This window comes from Urocampus carinirostris, chromosome 2 (assembly GCF_059441175.1).
Source record: "Urocampus carinirostris isolate Australia breed hairy pipefish chromosome 2, RoL_Ucar_1.0, whole genome shotgun sequence".
NCBI lineage: Eukaryota > Metazoa > Chordata > Actinopteri > Syngnathiformes > Syngnathidae > Urocampus > Urocampus carinirostris.
This window is the reverse complement of record NC_142350.1, coordinates 68,386,984-68,405,583: the sequence shown is the minus strand read 5'-3', so window position 1 is coordinate 68,405,583 and position 18,600 is coordinate 68,386,984. Positions and strand designations below refer to the sequence as shown.

General features: G+C 45.4%; 1 protein-coding gene across 2 annotated transcripts; it reads left to right on the top strand.

Annotated features, from left to right (window-relative positions):
• Positions 1 to 508: 508 nt before the first annotated feature.
• ca14 (carbonic anhydrase 14) lies at positions 509 to 18,302 on the top strand. 2 transcript variants are annotated; one of them, XM_088327595.1, is made up of 12 exons: positions 509 to 669; positions 834 to 857; positions 6,693 to 6,872; positions 6,944 to 7,089; positions 7,194 to 7,289; positions 7,352 to 7,418; positions 8,853 to 9,010; positions 10,329 to 10,455; positions 13,257 to 13,280; positions 13,342 to 13,426; positions 16,805 to 16,858; positions 18,156 to 18,302. In XM_088327595.1, exons 1-12 carry the CDS (start codon positions 597 to 599, stop codon positions 18,238 to 18,240), a joined length of 1,119 nt encoding a protein of 372 aa, XP_088183721.1. In that variant the 5' UTR covers positions 509 to 596; the 3' UTR covers positions 18,241 to 18,302. The 2 variants fall into 2 exon arrangements, with proteins under 2 accessions (XP_088183721.1, XP_088183720.1); XM_088327594.1 differs by lacking the exons at positions 13,257 to 13,280; positions 13,342 to 13,426; positions 16,805 to 16,858; positions 18,156 to 18,302 and having other exon boundaries at positions 513 to 669; positions 837 to 857; positions 10,329 to 10,580.
• The last annotated feature ends 298 nt before the right edge of the window (positions 18,303 to 18,600 follow it).

The following is an 18,600-nucleotide window of genomic DNA, read 5'->3' as shown; positions in this document are numbered from 1 at the left end:
ATGCTTGTCCGAGGGCACCGTGGCAGGTGGGCTCCATGTGCCCGCCTGTTTTCTCTCTCTCTCTCTCTCTCTCTCTCTCTCTCTCTCTCTCTCTCTCTCTCTCTCTCTCTCTCTCTCTCTCTCTCTCTCTCTCTCTCGCTCTCTAACTCACACTACATCTTCTCCCTATCTCTACCTCCTTCTCTTCCTCTACCTCTCTCTACCATCCTCTCCCTCTTTCTACCTCTACCTATACCTATATACCTCTTTCTCTACCTATCTCTTACTCCCCTCTCACTCTCTTTCTTTCTCTACCTTTCCCTAAAATTTCTTCTCTCGCTACCCCATTCTGTTTCTCGACCTACCTCTATCCCTCTTGCTCTTTCTCTACCTCTCCCTTTACATTGCTCTCTCGCTACCTCACTCTACCTCAATCTACTCCTCCCTCTCTAGCTTTAGCCCTCTCTCTCTCTTTCTCTCTCTCTTTCTCTGGCTTTGTCCCATTGTCCCCCCCCTCCCCCCAATCGGCTCGCCCCTCGGGTCGCCCCCGTCGAGTGGCGTCGCGCCACCCGGCGTCGCGTCAGGTAGTGCGGGCAAGGAGAGCTGGCGATCAGGACATGGAGTGGCCGGCGCCTCTGCTGCTGATTTTGTTAGCAAACCTCCAGAGAAAAGCCGCCGACGCCACCGCCGGTAAGAAGCCACTTCTTTCAATTGCCATAACGGGAGAGCGAGGAGAGCCTGGCCTCATTTTTTCGATTCTTGTCAAACAAGTGGCAGAGAAAAGCAAACTTGTTTCACAAAATCTACCGGCAGCAATTTGACAGCCCGATGACTCCCTTTTTTTCTCTCTCCAGAAGATACCAGCTGGACCTACACCGGTAAGTCATCCGCTTTGGAGGGCACTTTTTTTTCCCGACCGTATTTTCTTGACAATCAAGCTCAGATTGAAAACATTTGCCAGCTTGTAGACGGGAAAATGCACTCAATAAAATTTTGGGGGAAAAAATGACAATTTTTCTCCAAAAAAAAAAAGATTTCCCAATAGGAATGTTCTATAAAAATGGAATTTTCTGATGTTTTTAATGTCAGCCTTGCTTTCAAAGTAGCTTTAATATGACGCGCCTTATAGTCAGGTGCGCCTCGCGCACGTTTCCTGAAGTTGCGTCTTTTCGTCCACTGCGCTTAAATAGTGCAGTATTTGTCTGGATAAAGCAGTTGATATGTTCGATTCAAAGTTATGATCTGATTACTGTTGTTGCTGTACGCACAGTCCCCATTACGGCGCCCTTTTTTCAATCTTCAAGTGGTTTTAGTTGTGATATTTCCGTCGCATTTTTCCCCGTCTGATAACGATCCCGATACCGTTGCCGTGTGGATCTTGAGCAATCCATACCGATTGCGTTCTTCCTCGTTATCCGCTCGTTTCATAATGAAGTGTTTAAGCGGACAAGCCTCCCTCCCTTAGTTAGTTTGTGGCCTCCCATCATCACATTTGATTTCTATCGCTCTTTCTTTTGTTTCGATTGTATTTCAACCTTTGGATGTGTTTGCGTGTCAAGTGTTTGGGGTCGCCGTGTGGGGATGAAGGAGGGGATTTTATTGTCCCTCTTGAAATTTACGGCAGGCCGGAATAAATGATCCAAGAGGCTGGCTATGGTACGCTCTGAAGGATGGTATTTAATCACAAAATAATCATCAAAGTAACAAACCAACGGCCAATAACCAACTTTACTATCCACACCGGAAAAGGAAAACCAAACCTCAACGACAAAGACGGAACAGAGAAAAGGCGATGGCGGTACGAAATGTAAAAAATGCCGATGACCCGACACGGGCTGCTGTCTAAAATGTCCTTACCAAGGCTCAGGCTAATTAGGGAGAGGTGTGGGGTGATTGGACACACCTGTCCCAATTACAAAGCGATTTGCCGCCCTCTGGTGGACGGTGCGACTCAGCCTCACATTTTGCCTGTGAAAGTTATAGGCTTTTATGTTACGCTTTCGCTGATCGAAAACACTTTTTCCATTCGTAGCTTATGAGCCAGGCGTGGTTTTCTCTTACAGCTTTTTTAGCACGGTCTTTGTCGACTTCGTGTACGTAGGCATGCCAACCCTCGTTTTAAATCGTCGGTAAAAGTCCTGTTGATCAGGGGATGGTGGCATAATAGTCTGAAATAATAGTCTGTGCAATATCCTGTGCAGCCCTTTGAGTCTCTTTGTGATTAAGGGCAATACAAATAAAAATGACCAGACTTGACTTGTATTCCTGCTTTTAGTTGATTACAAAGAAAACCAAATTGCTGTCAGATCAGCCTATGGTAGGACGGAATTTCATAACATTGCTTCTGTTTTGCTACTTCTTGCCTGATTGAGCATATTTGTTCTGGCCGGATGGGCTGACGTCACTGAACATATATATAAATGATCTCATTGGAAATGTATAGTTTGACCTCTGTCGTTTGGTTTTAACTCTGCCGGAGCCTTCGCTTGGAAACTGCTGGTCGACTAGTAATCCCAAGAGCCAAGAGGAAATCCGCAGGTTCGAGAGCGTCCTCCACACGGGACCGGGTGCTGTGAAATGCCACGCCCTCTGAGATTTGATCTGCAACCTCAGCGGAAGTTTTGAAATCTAGGCTCGTACCACACTCGTATTCTATAGCTTATTTCATGTCGACGATGTCTGCCTATTGCAACATCCGTGGCAGCCTGGTCCTCCTCGTAGGGAAAGGACCTCGAGTGCGGCTCCTTCACAGGGTTTCTTCATAATTCTCATGCTGAGGTTTTTAAGTTTTTCCTTGTCCTCTTGTAGCTTTTAGGTCAGGGGATGCTGTCATAATAATCTGTGGTCTGTGCATCTTTGGGACTTGTTGTGATTAAGGGTATCACAAGTACACTTGACTTCACACTGATATGGTTGATGATGGTGGCTAGTTTCCAGTTTAAATCTTGCTCAGGTCAAAAGGAGCAACTGGGTTGGCTTTGGTTGGTTTTTTCTTGGCCGGTCAGGCGGGCCGGCGTCACTGAAAATATATTATTAATGCCATTGGAAATTTGAAGTTTCACCCTTTGTCCGGTTTTAACGCTAATTCAGCTGGCGAAAGTGGCCAGTTTCAGGTTCTGTTTTCGCCCGGGTCCAAAAGAGCAAACTGGGCCGGCTCTGTTTTGCTTCTCCTTGCCCGTGTGAGCGCATTAGTTCCGATTGGGCGAACCGGGACACCAAACAGGAGAGCAGAAAGGAGAGGGTCGGGTTTTGGGGTCCGAGAGGGAAGCGGGCCGGGCCGAGCGAGCCAACGTCGGAGGTCGCCGGCGTATTGTTGCGCATAATAAACACACAAGCGATTGTACGCGGAACAAAAGCGAGGCGGCCATGAATGGGGGTTGAGGGGGGTTGGGGGCGACACATATTCGGAGACGTGCAGTGGACATGCCGGTACCAGGACCGGTACCAGACGCAGATGAGTTCCCATTCAACCACTTTTCAATGGAGTCCAACTTTCTCAACCAATTCACGCGTAGAAGTTTCTCGAAATGGGAGAGCCGGTGCCAGCCAATTTTTGCCATTTTGACTCCTTTTTGAAGGCCTGCACAAAAAGAGTTTTTAGGAGTTATATAGGCATAGAACTTATTAAAAGAAAGCTCATCTTTCGAAAGAAAAAAGTACGTTTATAGCTTTTACCATTGTTTAGTCAACAGCAGTTGATCATTGCTGTGTCTTGAAAATACTTGCTTCCCTGAAAACTTCAGAGAAAAACGTTTTCTAAAATGATACATATCAAGTACAACTTTCACTCGCATTTGACAAAAAACCCTGCCAAGATTTTCTCCCAAAATCAATCGGCACAGTGACAAAAGCTCCTGTTGCCATGGCAACTTGCCAGAATAACAGTTTACAGGTAATAAAAATGATAAACAACGTCATCCTTTTACCAATTAAAATCACCTTTTGAAAAATGTGAATTTATTTGATGGTCTTGAGGCTATCTTTGTCCCTTTTGGTTTTGATCTTTTCAACATAAAAGCTAAAAACGTATGGAAGCAAAAACGAAAGGAAAATTGCATCACATACATTTTTTTGCTTTAACTAATTCTGTTTCACTGATGAAGTATTTACTGAGTTTTCGTTCCAATTTATTCTTGACAAGATTCAGACTTTTCCTTACTTTTGGAATTGTTGAGCTACTGGGAGGCATCCGCCATATTGGGCGTGGCTGCGGAGCAAAAGGTGTGTCCTTACCTAAAAGATGAGTTCACAGCACAACGTGCGTCTGAAACTTTTACGTTTTACGGAGTGCAATTCATTTCTCATTAAAGTGGGGGTCTTAAAACTGCAACAAATAATAGAAAACAGGATAAGAACGCTAACATTAAAAATGCAAATACACAAACTCAAGGAATAAGGCAAAAGTGATGCTCATGTGGTTAGCCTAGTTCGGAAAACAGCTAGCTTCCAGGCTAACGCATGTTAATGTCTTTTGAATAGCTGGCTTTTAGAAAGCTATTAGACAGTAGTTGTTGGAAACTAATTCAAAACTTCCGAGAAAATTGGAAAACTAACCGAGAAAGAAAACAAAAACATAAGTGGGCCCCCAGGTAGAAGTTGATTCTGATTCTTTTGACAGTGTTGTTGCGACACGTGACTTGTCTGTTTGGCAGGGAGCGAAAACTAATACAAAAGCAGTCCAAGTGTTAAAATCGTGAACATTCGGACATACGTAAAGAAGGAAAAGAACCAGCGCCATTTACTGGAGGGAATGGGAAATTACAAAAACAGGAAAGTGAGTTTCATAAGTTCGGAGGGTGATTGAGCCAGGTGGGGGAAGCGGGGTCCTCCAAAGGAATCTTTCATAACAAAGTATAAAAAGTGACAAACAAGGGTTCACAAAACAACAAAATGTCCAAACAAAGCCAAGCTTGACAAAGTCCAAACCAGGAACAAAGACAGAAACCGGAAATGGAAAAGGCAAACTAACGAGTGGGCAACGCACTTCTAATAAAACAGGAAATGACAAAACAAAGGAAAAACAAACGTGCCATAGCAGTCAAATGAAAATGACCCAACACAGTGTGCTGTCCAAGCGGTCGTTGGAAATACTTGGTACAATTAGGGACAGGTGAGTGGATATTGAACACACCTGTACCCAGTTCCGAACCCGCTCGACGCCCCCCGGTGGAAGGAGGCTCACCAGACCCTAAGAGGGTTACTTTTTTCCAAATTCAAACGGCAGTGTGGGGATCTTGGGTTGCTATTGAGAGGTCCGTGAGATTGCAGCAGGGTGGGGGGTTTCCTTTATCAGGTTGAGGTGACGTGCAGGAGTGGGGGGCAGGAGAGACTAGGACTCTGTGGGGAGGGGGCACACTCTCAAGCCAACCACGACATCACGTAAACACTTTGTCCAATGTCCAACCATTCGTCTCCTCTTGACATCCGTCTCCTTTCAGGTGGATGATGTGACAAAGGGACGGCCCCCCCCACCCGACCCCCAATAAGTGGACTTTAGCCAATGGATCTGGTGCTATGTATGTCCGGTGGCGCACCAGGATTGACAGGGACATAAGATAAATCGCTTCAGTCGGTGTGGCTCCCCGTGCCAAAAAAGACAAAAATCAAACTTGATCAGAGTGGGCCAACTGCAGCCCGCAGCCCACAATCAGCACATGGGCTTTTTTAATCCGGCCTCCAAGCGAAAGAAACAAACAAAAAAAAAATCAAATTCTAATTGCAAATTGTTACGTTAGGGTGCAATCCATTCAAGTGCGGACACTCGTGTCAGATCGGCAGTTTTCAATGGCTATAGGGAGAAACAAAAGGCGCTTCGTAGAGGAATGGAACAGAAAAAGGGGAACAAAAAACCCCGTCCATATAAAAAGCGAGGCTGGAACAAATGGTTTTACTGATATGCGCAAGGTGCAAAGTGATTTTCTTGAGTTTTGTGGACGACTCAGAAGATCCGACTTTGAAAGGCAGTCAAAACTTTACTTATATTCGCTTGAGTCGAAACGAGCGGCAGGTCTGCCCAATTACTCGGTCAGTGCGTCGCTGCCCTCTCTCGGGCGCAAGAAGCTCACGGCTAGTCCGACACCCCGGGTCGGGTTGCTTCGTTTATGCGAACCCAACGGGGTACCTCCCTTGCCTCGTTCACAAACTCCATTTCTTCTTGGTCTGTGGCACAACCGTAGCCTGGAAAGGAAAAAACACACGTCAACTCCGGCGAATTGGCAAAACAAGCCTCTTGCCGACGGCTTGATTTATTTGTCATCCGATGCTTGTTTTTATTCTGCTCGCTTGCGATAAAGAATGGAGTTGTGTTTTTACTATCGGACTCCTGCAAAGGAGTTTGCTTATAATGCCTGCTCGTCCATTAGGTTGACTATTATTGCTGACCGTTTGATTACTCCACCTTAAGGGCGGATCTGCTTCTGTAACTTAGGAGATTTCAGAAAATGCAAGAGCTCATGGGAGGATTTTTAAAACACGTTGGAACCTTTATATCTTGAGGGTTTGGAGAGTCCGCTCCTGTTCTCCTCGCCAGCTCAATAATCATTGATGTCTTCTTACCAAATTTGAAGTGCCTGTTAAACTATAAATGTAACAATTGTTCCTTCGGGACAGATATTGTACGTCTTTAGGACCTTATACAGTCCTCTACTGTTCTCATCACGGTCCTGTTTTTGAGTGTCTACTAAACTCTAACCTTCTCCTTCGCTTACTGGAAGGTGTGTTGGGCCAGTCGGAGTGGTCCGAGTATTTCCCCGAGTGCGGCGGTTCCGGGCAGTCTCCGGTGGACGTGGTCAGCGCTCACGTTCAGTACGACTCCGCCTTGACCCCGCTAACCCCGCTAGGCTACGCGCAACACGCCGGCCGACCTTTCGCTCTCTACAACAACGGACACACGGGTAAGCGAAAAAAAAAAGAAAAAAAAGAAAAGGCTGCCCCAGATCGACAAAATTTGGCCCGCTCCCCTCAGCCGTGATCGAGCTGCCGGATTGGATGAGCCTGGCCGGTCTGCCGTGGCTCTTCTCGGCCGTCCAGATGCACTTGCACTGGGGCAGCGGCGGACAATCTTCCGGGGGCAGCGAACACACCGTGGACGGACGCCCCGCCGAGGCCGAGGTAGGACAGAGGGCGGGGCCGAGGGTCAGCGGAGGGCGGGTCGAGGGCGGGTCGAGGGCGGCTCTTCCGAGAGCTAGCTAACCCAGTTTACGTTCCGTGGCCAGCTCCACGTGGTGCACTACAACTCAGAGCTGTACCCGAACATCTCAACCGCCATGACGCAACGCCACGGCCTGGCCGTATTGGCCGTCCTCATCGTGGTAAGGTTCACGCCACCGCGTCGGGCAACCGACCAATCAAACGCCTCTACGTCCTCTCGTAGACCGGAGAGAAGAGAAACCCGTCCTATGACAACATTATCAACTTCCTGAGCCGCGTCAGACACGCAAGTAAGTTCCGAGCGCTTTGGATTGAGACCACCCTTCCCCTTTTTTTTTGTCATACAGTGAGGTCTATCACCTTACCTCTTAAAATAAAAGACACAATGAGACACAAGACAGATCGATTTCAGCGCAGGGACCAGAAATTTGTTGCCCAGGAGGTAAAGCGTTCGTCTCGGGATCAGGAAATCTCAGGTTCGATTCCCGGCTCCTCCGTGTTATATGTGGAAGTGTCCTCGGGCAAGACGCCGAATCCCCGATGCCCCCGATAAACAAGTAGCTCTCGGTTAATTATTATTTGTAAAAGGGTGTTGAGATTTGTCCATTTCTATGGCGCTCTTACTCGTGGAATTGCGGTAAGGCGTTTTCTATCGGGTGACGTCATTCCGTACGCACTATATATTTTCGTTACGCTGTGTTGTCGACGGCCACGTTGAATCGGAAGAAGACGAGTTCTTGTTTGCTTGCTGTTAAAAATAAATATTCTTAAAGACCCAACCACAATGTCCGGCTTATCTTCGCACGCACTCTGCGACATCCTTAACAAAGGGAAAGCGTGAAGCGCGATGTAAAGCGCTTCGGGAAGTCTTCAATGACTCGAAAAGCGCTGAATGAATGCAGGCCATTTAGATTTAGTCCTTTTACAATCATCCTACAATGTCCATTTTTCTTGACTTGTTCTACTCGTGACGGCCACCAGGGGAAAAGCGCAAATCCGACAGCTTTACAGCACCGATGCCTTTTAACTCTATACGTGCAATGAAGCGGTGTTTGTCTAAGGTCGAGCCACGAAAACAAATGAAGTTCAGAGAAAATCATTACAAATAATTCTGCAGTTTTGTTTGTAAAAGTTTAAATGGTCAGGAATGGCTTTAACATAGTCAACTGGTGCGCAGCTGTGAGTGAGGATGTCCCACCTTCCACCAGTGGCTGATATAGTATAAGTCAAATTTTTGAATTTGTTCTTGTTATTCGGTATTTTGCTAGTTTCAGTCACTAAATTTGAGGCTATATTTAAATGGTCTAACCGAGACCCAAACTGCATGAATTATTGGGGGTGCCAAACCTAGCTAAAGACACTCCAAGAGACCTAAAGTACAACTGTGTACGTTTTCAACAAAAATCGTTTTGGCCATTTCGGAGCCTATAAGTCCCGTACAAAGACACGCGCACATACTCACACAAAAATCGGGATTCATAAAGTAGATTGAATTTGTTGTGCTTGATGTCACAAAATCTGACAACTTTCCTCTTGGAACTATGTTTTGAAGACCCTCATTTCCGTTTTTTTGTATTAAAAAAAAAAAAAAATCAATTTTCTGTCCATTACTTTTCCCTCGTTTTTTTACAACACCATTTTATCTGGATTTTATCTGGAGAGCAATCGAGTCCTTTTTTCCTGAACCATCCTCATTGAGACTTTCGATATCTGCCATCGAGCAGACCAAAAAGTCCTGATCCCGGCCTTCGACGTACAGTCCCTGCTCCCGGAGGATCTTTCTCGCTACTACCGTTACAACGGCTCGCTGACGACGCCGCCTTGCCACCAGAACGTCATCTGGACTCTTTTCCACCAGAAGGTCCAGATCTCACAAGCTCAGGTCCGACCACCTTCCGCAAAACCCGTCTTCCGACTTTTTGCACTTCCTATCTTTCGTTCTGCTCCGTGTTTTAGCAATTTCCGGGGCCTTTCGTTTGCTTTTACCTAGCTAGGAAGAAATTAAAAGGTTTTGATCCGTTTTTGGGTCGATAGGATGGTAAAACATAATCCGTTTTGGTCTGTAGATAGGTATAATCTCTATGTTCTTGGTGAGTATTTAGGCAAAATTATTTGGATTTTGCGCATTAGGTGGTTAGGACCATCTGTTTTTTGGTCAGGAATTAGTCAGGGTCACCAAGTTTTGGTTGATAGTTAGTCTGGATTATCCAGTCTTCGGTGGGTACTTAGTCTTGGTCAGTTTTGGTCCGTGTATAGTATCATCCGCTGTTACGTGGGTAGATAGTTAGGATAATGATGCGTTTGGCTGGAAAGGATCCAAGTGCAGACACACATGTCAGATCGACAGTCTTTGTTAGGGATAAGGGATCCGACACAAGGCGCTCCGTAGAGGAAGGTAATGGAAAACGAGTACCAAAAAGCACAATACATATTGAAAGGGCAGGGCTGGAATAAATCCACTTTTACTCATTTATACGAAGCATAGACAATTCCACTGTCAGATCATCTGTTTTTTGGACAGTAGTAAGGTAGGATCACTTCGATTTTGAAGGATAGGTAAACAGGAATGATCTTTGTTAAGTAATTAGGATCATCCCGTTATTGGTTGGCAGATAGTGTTATCCGTTATTTGGTAGGAACAGAGTTAAGAACTTTGGGTTTTTGGTGGTCAGATTGTTGGAACAAACTGGCGTTTGTTCGGCAGATAGTTAGGGCCATCTTGATATCGGTAGGTAGATAGATGGGTTTTAATCTGTTTTTTTTTTTGATTGGCAGGTGGATGAAAATCATCTGGTTTGTGTTTGGCAGATAGTATCATCTGTTTTATTTTGGTCTCTGGCCAATAAATAGTGAAGAGTGTCAGTGTTTTTTGGTTCGTAGGTAAGAAGGTTTCAATGTTTTTTGGTACAGTTAGGATGATCAGGTTTTTGATAAGTAGTTTGTTTTTTTCGTCTGGTTTTGGTCGGTTGCTAGTTAAAAAGATCTATTTTTTTGTGGGAGGTAGGTTGGTAGGAGTCATCATTTTTTTCTAGCAGGTAGCTTTCCACTGGGCAGCGAGTACTATAGCGGTGGTCATTTGTATTTCGGGAGGTAGGCAGGTAGAGAAACATCCTGCTTTTGTTTCAAATCATTCTCGGCGTTCCAGTTTGTGAAAAGAAGAAAGACAAGACAAGAAAGTTGACTCGTTTTGGTCGTGGCAGCTCGCGAAGATGGAGAGCATCCTGTACTCCAGCAAGGCAGAAGAAGCGGATCGGATGTTGCTGCAGGACAACTATCGGGCCACGCAGCCGCTCAACAGCAGGCCCGTCTTTGCCTCCTTCACTGCAGGTGACGGATTTTTGCCCTCCTCCTCTTCCTCCACAAATTCCTCTATTTTTATGCACACGCTCTCCATCGCATTGCGAACACTACAAGACTATTTGATCCATTTCAAATAGCGTTAGTCTGAAATGATTCATAAAATAAGAAAAACGCCTTCTATTTTGTGCTGTATTCGATCATCTGGGGTCATTTATTCATTCGAGGTGAGGGGCGGAATTTGAAAACATTTTTCTGCCGCCATCGTCTGGCTTGAAGTCATGACCGCGGCCTTAGGCCACCTGTTCGAGATGCGCGTGCAAGTACTCGCAACTCTTCCTTTTACATCTTTTCTGGAGGTTGGAGTCGGCTTTTGGACTTTGCTAGAAGCAGGCTTCTTCTTCTGACAAATAGAACTGTAAAAAAGAACCTTGACGACACTCAGGACATCCCCCCCTTTTTTTCCTCCTACCTAATGTGTTCCGCCTCGAACAGCTTTACCGATAGTAAAGTCAAAGCGCATAGGCGCAGAGGAAAATAAAGCTTAAACTCTCTTTGGACTCAGTTGGGCATCGTCAACACATACTTAACAGAGAAGATATTTCACTTTCGACTTCTTAAGGACACCTCAAACGACGCAGCCCACCTTTGAAATAAAAACAAAAAACATCTTAAAGCATAGAAAAGGATGGTTAAACGAGCGTTACTTTCTACCTACCAAGTAGAAATACATTTTATTTCTTTTATAAAATCGTTGCAATCAAAATAAAGCAGACGGCAGTGGAAAAAAACAGCAAGACGGCATAAGTGAACAAAAAAGTACACAAAATAGGAGGCCAAGTGCATCTGCGAAAATCCAAAAGTGCCAAGAGAAAAAAAAACATAAAAGAAAGATGGTTAAATAATTGGAAATGATGAAAGATGGTTGTTTATTTTGATACAGGTTATCATGATCCATACAGTATGTCTCTCATCTCTCATCAGCTACACCGCTTATCCTCAGTAGGGTCGCGGGGGTGCTGGAGCCCATCCCAGCAATCTGAACTGGTTGCCAGCCAATCGCAGGGCACACAGGGACAGACAACTCGCTCGCTCATTCACACCTAGGGACAATTTGGACCGGCCAATTCACCTGAACTGCATGTTTTTGGAATGTGGGAGGAAACCGGAGTGCCCGGAGGAAACCCACGCAAGCACGGGGAGAACATACAAACTCCGCTCAGGAAGTCTGGAGCTGGATTTGAACCCACGCAGGAGGTTCCCAAGACACGAACTGTGCCGCACATGCGCTAACCACTGCGCCGCCGTGCTGCCCCATACAGTATGTATTCTTTAAAATCTCTTCATTAAACGATAATTTTTATAATTAAGTGCATCATTCTTTTATGCTTTTGTCTTTGAATTTAATTTCCATTGCTCCATTGAAAAGGAAAATGTTTGGATCACCCTCTTTTTCCACATTTTTTTTATTTTATGGAAGAATGACTTCTCCTGTCAATCAAAGGGGGTGGGTGGGGCCTGTGCCCGACCCTCAAGATCAATTGGTCTCTGTACTTATAGCCCCGCCTCCTGCACTTTGATTGACAGCAGGAGACCCAGCATTGACAAATCCAAAGGTGGTCGTGGAACAGGACATTTTCAAATGAGGTTTCGTGTTTTTGAGTCACGTCAGGTAGGACAATAGCTCGGAAGGTAGGGCCTTGCGACTGAAAGGTCACAGGTTCGATTCCGGGCTTAGAGAGAGACACTGACTGAACCACTAATGCCCCCATAAGCAGGTAAGCGCCCTGGATGGCTGTCGCCGGGTGAGAGTTTGTGTGTGCAGCACATTGTAAAGCGCTCTCGGAGGTCTTCGGTGATTGCAAAAGCGCAGACCGTTTACATTTACGGGAAGCAAACGCAGGACACGAGGGGACGGACAAACGAGGACGTGAAAAAAGCCCGACAGGGGGCGAAACTCACCGAGGAGAAGGTAGAGTGGAACCGGCACGACCCAGGACGGGAAGCTTGACAGAAACTTTAGAAAGTTATCTTGTGGAGGCCCGAGTCATGAAAAGATTCGGGAATCTCTCAAAGAAAATACCTGGTCCAGAAGATCTTGGGATGAGGAGCTTGTCGTCTTGGAGAGGGACAATATGAGCAGGATACTAAGACGAATCGGCAACATAGAGTGGGAGACCCACGTATTTATAGTAAAGGGTGGCTCATGAGGATTTGGAGAACCTGGGCCAGAATAGAAGGGGAGACTGGAAAAATGAGGCAACAATACCATCTCTTGGAGAAGGAGAGGGACTGCAGCCATCGAACCATGACGTTTTGTGTTTTTTAAGAAATTATTTCAAAAAGTATGACGTTCTTCAACATTTTCAAAAATGGGAATTCATTCATTTTGATGAAAAACGTAAATAGATGAGTGGATACACATTTAATTTTGCTCATGGTAGTGATAGGACGGCAGCACGGCGGATGAGCGGTTAGCGGCACAGTTATGAGGTCACGGGTTCAAATCTAGCATCTCGCTTTCCTGTGCGAAATCGCATGTTCTCCCATGCTTGCGCGGGTTTCCTCCGGGCGCTCGGGTTTCCTCCCACATTCCAAAAACATGCACGTTAGGGTCATTGGCTGGTCCAAATCGGTACGCTTGTATGTCTCTGTGAGCTCTCTGGAAAAATGGCAAGCAGTGGAGAACGTCCTCTGCCCACTGCCCCAAGATAGCTCTGGATGGGCTCCGCCAGCCCAACGCAGATAACGGACGCATGGATAGCGATAGCAGCAGCCAATCATCAGAGTCCGATCTGACAAATTGTTCCCATTTCGTTTTCTCTTCGCAGACTCGGACAAGGACCTTTCCTCAGGTAAGTGTCGGACGGCCCGAGCCGGCCTCTTTTTTCCCGTCTGAGCTTTTCCGACTCGCAGGCGAGGTGACCGCCATCGTCATCGGCGTGATGTGCGGCTGTGTGGGCGTGGCCGTCATCGTTCGCTTCCTGATCAAAACCGCCCGGTGAGTAAGCCCCGCCCGCCCGACAGGGCGACGCCGTTTTCCAAATTTTCCACCGTTTGACCTTCGTCTTCCGGCAGATTTTTGGCTTCCGTCCGCAGGCCGACGGGAACAGGTGGCGCTCGCTTCTCAATCTCGGTTTTGACTTTCCCGAGAGGGTCTTCAGCGCTTTTCGCCCGAAATACACATTTTGTTGCCTTCAGGTCCCGCGGATGAACTTATCTTAAATGATCTTAACTTGACTCGATGAGTCGGATTAACGAATGAACGAAGCTGCATTCTGTTTATGGTTTTATCGGCTGAGCAAGAAAGCCATTTAGAAAATATAGCATGGAAAAACGTATCCTCCCATAACAAAACAGCAACGTGCAGTCGGGGGAGGCCGTGCCTCACCTGTCGTCGTGAAAACATAAAATAAATTGTTCTCGTTTCACATCACAATTCTGGCATTTTCTGTCAAATTGGCCGAACTTTCGGATTATGAATATCATAAATGCCAGTTACGTGTACTCCGGTGAGGCAGGTGAGGCTGTGCTTCAAATTTTAAAGTAACTGGTTCAATTTATTCCGTGTAAAATTTGACATCACAATTTGGCCGACATCCGTTTCAAAATGTCTGATTTTTAACGATATGAATATTCATGATACCGGTGACCAGCAGACAGGGGAGACAAATAAGGCTGTGCCTCAGCCGTCATTGCGGATATATCAAATTAGCGGTTCCATATATTCAGTATAGAAATTCAACCTCATTTAACGGCAACATATTTTTTGCTGATTCAAAATGGTTGAATTTTCACACGATATTATGAATATTACGAATACAAAATACCAATTAACGTATCGCCTCGCTGATGGCCGTGAGGCGAAAGAGACGCATACCTCTGAACTTCATCCTGAGCTTGCAGATGCAGAGTGAAGCTTGTAATACTGTTACCCAGTGGCAGGGGGCAATAACGAGACCGATGATTCTCAATAAACAAAACAAAACAATTGAATTAGCGATAGCGTTCGCCATCTAACAGCAAGTCGAGCTACACGCTCATTTCTTTCTCGTTTTTTCATCATGAAGGATTACGTATCGATTCTTTTATTCAAAAAGACAGCATTTTTATAGAGAGTAGTCAAGTCGTGTTTATTTGTAAAGCCTTTAATCACAAGAAATCTCAGAGGGCTGTACGGACTACAGACTATCATTAAACAATACTATCCAGACGAATAACAAGAGGGTTCAGCAAATAAGCAAAAATAAACACAGTTTAGACGTTCGAATCCACGGGCAGGTGCTAAAAGGACACGTCGATTCTTAAAGTTCAGTACTCCCCAGTTAAAACCCGAAGGAATAATCCAATTCCTACCGCAACCTTGACGTGGAGCTCTAAGACGATGACATGGTGTTTTTCTATGCTACAGTTTGTAATTTGCTTTTTTTGCCCAGCCAATAAAATCATGAACATGATGTAGCTTCATTTTTTGGGTGAATCTGACTGTAATTTACCCGACGCCAACCACCCTGCACCTCACTGGCCCAGAATAAATCTAATGGCTCCAAATGCTAATGCTAACTAGCGTTTGTCTATAACGCAATCACCAACTGACTCTCACAGTTCTTCATCTTCTACTCAGAATCCTGGCGATCTGATGAGCAGACAGGAGCTAAAACGCGTCATTAATTAATGATCAATTCATTAATTGAGACAAGTCTAACAAATAAGTGATGATTTATCCACGACCCAATTAGCAACTGCTACCGATGAACAGAAAGGAGCTGAAACGTGTCACGATACGATTGACCGTCGATTCTTCTGAGTTGGTAGGAGCCATGTCTAACAAAGAACTCATTTAGTTGGTGTGTCAATGGGATCTGAAGGCAAAACGCTCTTTAGATCTAGTTGGGGGAATCGGACTTGGATCCCAAGCAGACAACGATGAGAAATTTGTCTCTGGCGCCGACGGCGCCCGCATTCCCTGGGAGAATTAAGGAGGTCGGGTTCTGAGAAGGCCGCTCGGGATTTGCCGAGAAAAGCAAAAGTTGCAGATAAACGCTGGAGATCCTCTTTGCTGTGCTTCAATAACAAAACTCAAATATGGTCGTATGTTTGGTTTTTTTATTTTTTTATGATCGTTTCCATTTTTTTTATTCACGATACTTCTACACACGAGCCACCTAAGACACAAAAAGGGAAGATTAGTGACTTCTTTGAAACAAGAATCTTGCCGACAGATGAGTAAAAAAACCAAGTTAGGAAAATTTCCCAACGCTACTTCAAGAGACCCTTCGAGACTGCCCACTGCTAGCATTAGTTTTCCCCAGTTCGCGCATGCCTTTAGGATCCCGCGTGATCGTGTTGTTTTTTGATGGCATTTTTTTGTCACTCGTGCTCCTTCACTCCTCCACCACCACGCATTTTCAGAAAGTCGGGAACGGATCCATTGGTTTTTGTCACGACCGGTACAAGCACGGGACCCAAATGCGTAACGTTTCACACGCTGCTTTATCAAGGGATCGGGGAAGTCAGGGCGAGAGGAAAGAGACAGCGATCTGGTGCTCGCTGGGCAGGAGGAGCGGGAAGCCCTCGCCAAGCAAGCGTGGTCGGAGATCGGAACAAGTCGGGTGGCCGGGACGAGCGGGAATCCAGGGATCGGGGATCGATAGAGGAAACGGAATCGGGCAGGATACGGGTAGCCGAGACAGGAGAACGGAGTTTGGATCGGGGATCGATACAGGAAAAAGGTCGGGATCAAAATGGTAGCCAGAGTCAAAAGTGCTTGCCTCGCATGCGCTGAGGTTCACTGACAGACTGACCCGGAGTGAACGAGACTAATAAGGGAACGAGTGGCAGCTGGGGCTGAACGAGTGAGCGCAGGTGAGGGCAATTGGTCATTCATGACAGTTTTGAGTCATTCTTTATTGGGAAAATGTGTCCTAGATATGAGAAATTCTGGATACGAGCACAATCTGAAAACACATTCATTTGTTTTCAGTTATTTTTTATTGGTAAAAATGATTCAAGTCATGAATGATTCCGGATGAGAGCAGCACCCCAGAAAGTGTAGATCTCGTAGGTGGAGGTATCTCTGTATTTCGTTAATTATTATTTTGACTTAATTTAGGAATTCTAATTTGAAATCCCTTTTTTGTGTATTTGTCCATTTCATTGCCTATTATTAATTCAGGTGGTTTTGGTCCTGCACACAAACAGAGCAGATTTGGGCAAAAAAAAAAAATCAATACTTTAATTGCCCATTTGAGCTTAATACTTGGCCCCTCCTCCATACTAACATAAGTAATAACGCTGCGATGCAATCAATGTTGATGATTCTTTTTTTTGTGTTTTTGTTTTTTGTTCCGTTATCCCCCCTCCTGTGATGCGGTTTTAGCTCCACCTCCAGCTGGGACGTCCTGACCAATCACCGGACGGCTCCCGCCCACAGGTCAACGACGGCCGAACCTTTCTCTATTCTAGCAAAACTTTTGTTTTTCAAACGCAGACTTTCGCCATTTCGAGCAAATCTTGTTTTTTGGAAAAGAGCAAAACACATCTTATACAGTGTAGGAAATGGGATTTGCATTTGAGAAAAGATCTAAAAAGTAAAACAATTCTCAAAATAAAGGGAAGTGTCTTCCATAGGCAGTATTGAATGATATTTATCCTTTTTCGAAATACAGAAATGATTTGTGTTTTTGTTCCCCGTATTCGTAACGTGGTAAAAAAGAAAACATATCACACACAAGGACGCAAGGAAAAATATCAAAAAACAGGAAAATAGTGGGGCAGCACGGCGGCGCAGTGGTTAGCGCTTGTGCGGCACAGTTCATGTCATGGGAACCTCCTGCGTGGGTTCAAATCCAGCTCCAGACTTCCTGTGCGGAGTTTGTATGTTCTCCCCGTGCTTGCGTGGGTTTCCTCCGGGCACTCCGGTTTCCTCCCACATTCCAAAAACATGCAGTTCAGGTGAATTGGCCGGTCCAAATTGTCCCTAGGTGTGAATGAGCGAGTGAGTTGTCTGTCCCCGTGTGCCCTGCAATTGGCTGGCAACCAGTTTAGGGTGTCCCCTGCCCACTGCCCGGAGATGGCTGGGATGGGCTCCAGCCCCCCCGCGACCCTAATGAGGATAAGCGGTACGGCTGATGAGATGAGATGAGGAAAATAGTGTTCTTGTTTCTATAAACTTGTGTGTTTTGCAAAATTAGGAAAATAAAAATGAACTGACAACAGTAATCAGTCAACTTTAGTATTTTTTATTCGAACGGAAAAGATGCGGGCATCAAATGATTGAAAAAATGAATAACTGAAGCCACAGCAAATCTGTCACTTGCAATCAGACAGAAAAAAATATTATTATTCACCCCCCCAGATAAGCCCCCCCTACCCTGTCAATTAGAGGTCACGTCCGTTCTAATGCAAGCTGCGAGACGATAATTGTTTTGATTTCAACACTATCAAACAAAAGAAATTGTTATAAAGTCAAGACTTTTATGCTTGTGCTTCCTTTGGGCCTTTCTTTGTTTTAAGACTCGCTTCCTTCTCCAGCCAAATGTAGAAAAAAAGGCTCTTCGCATCGGCTTTTCCTTGACTTTTCTTTCTATTTGGAACATCTTGTCTGACTCCTGTCCTTGTCCTATTTGACGACGTCCCAAGCAGATTGTTGGGCAAACTGGGCCCCCTAGCGGCCAGACGAGTAGCTACTGACTCACTGTCGCCATCTTGACATGATGCTTCTGTTTCAGGACGAAGGAAAGCGAGAAAGCGAACGAGAAGCAAGTGGAAATGGTCGTCAACTGCGCCTCGACTGCCCCGGTGGACATAAAGTAGCAGCCCGGGTGACTTCAATTAAAAAAAAAAAAACAAAAAATAAAACGCGAGAGAAAACACGCCCGATTCAGGAAACTCTTTTTGGGAACGTCGAAGCTCAAGAAGGAAGCAACGAGGACAGACAGACGTTAAATCTTTCACCAACTTTTTCATTTGCACACTTTGCTGGCGCTTTTTTTTTCCTCGCGTGGAAATATTCTGTATAAGCACGCTGCACTCGACGAAACGAGTTGGGAAGAACTGTCACACGCCCGCCTCGCAATCTCCATTCTTTTTGTTTTTGGTCCCTTTGCTCATTGATTATCTGTTTAAGATGTAAGCCACTCTTAGGGTTTGGTACCACTTTAGTGTCCCTGATAT

What these genes read in the sequence shown, in the direction of transcription:
- ca14 (XM_088327595.1), top strand. Translation starts at nt 597, where the DNA reads ATGGAGTGGCCGGCGCCTCTGCTGCTGATTTTGTTAGCAAACCTCCAG. An exon ending in TACCAGCTGGACCTACACCG is followed by an intron (nt 858 to 6,692) that starts GTAAGTCATCCG and finishes GCTTACTGGAAG; the next exon opens with GTGTGTTGGGCCAGTCGGAG. An exon ending in GACGCCCCGCCGAGGCCGAG is followed by an intron (nt 7,090 to 7,193) that starts GTAGGACAGAGG and finishes TTCCGTGGCCAG; the next exon opens with CTCCACGTGGTGCACTACAA.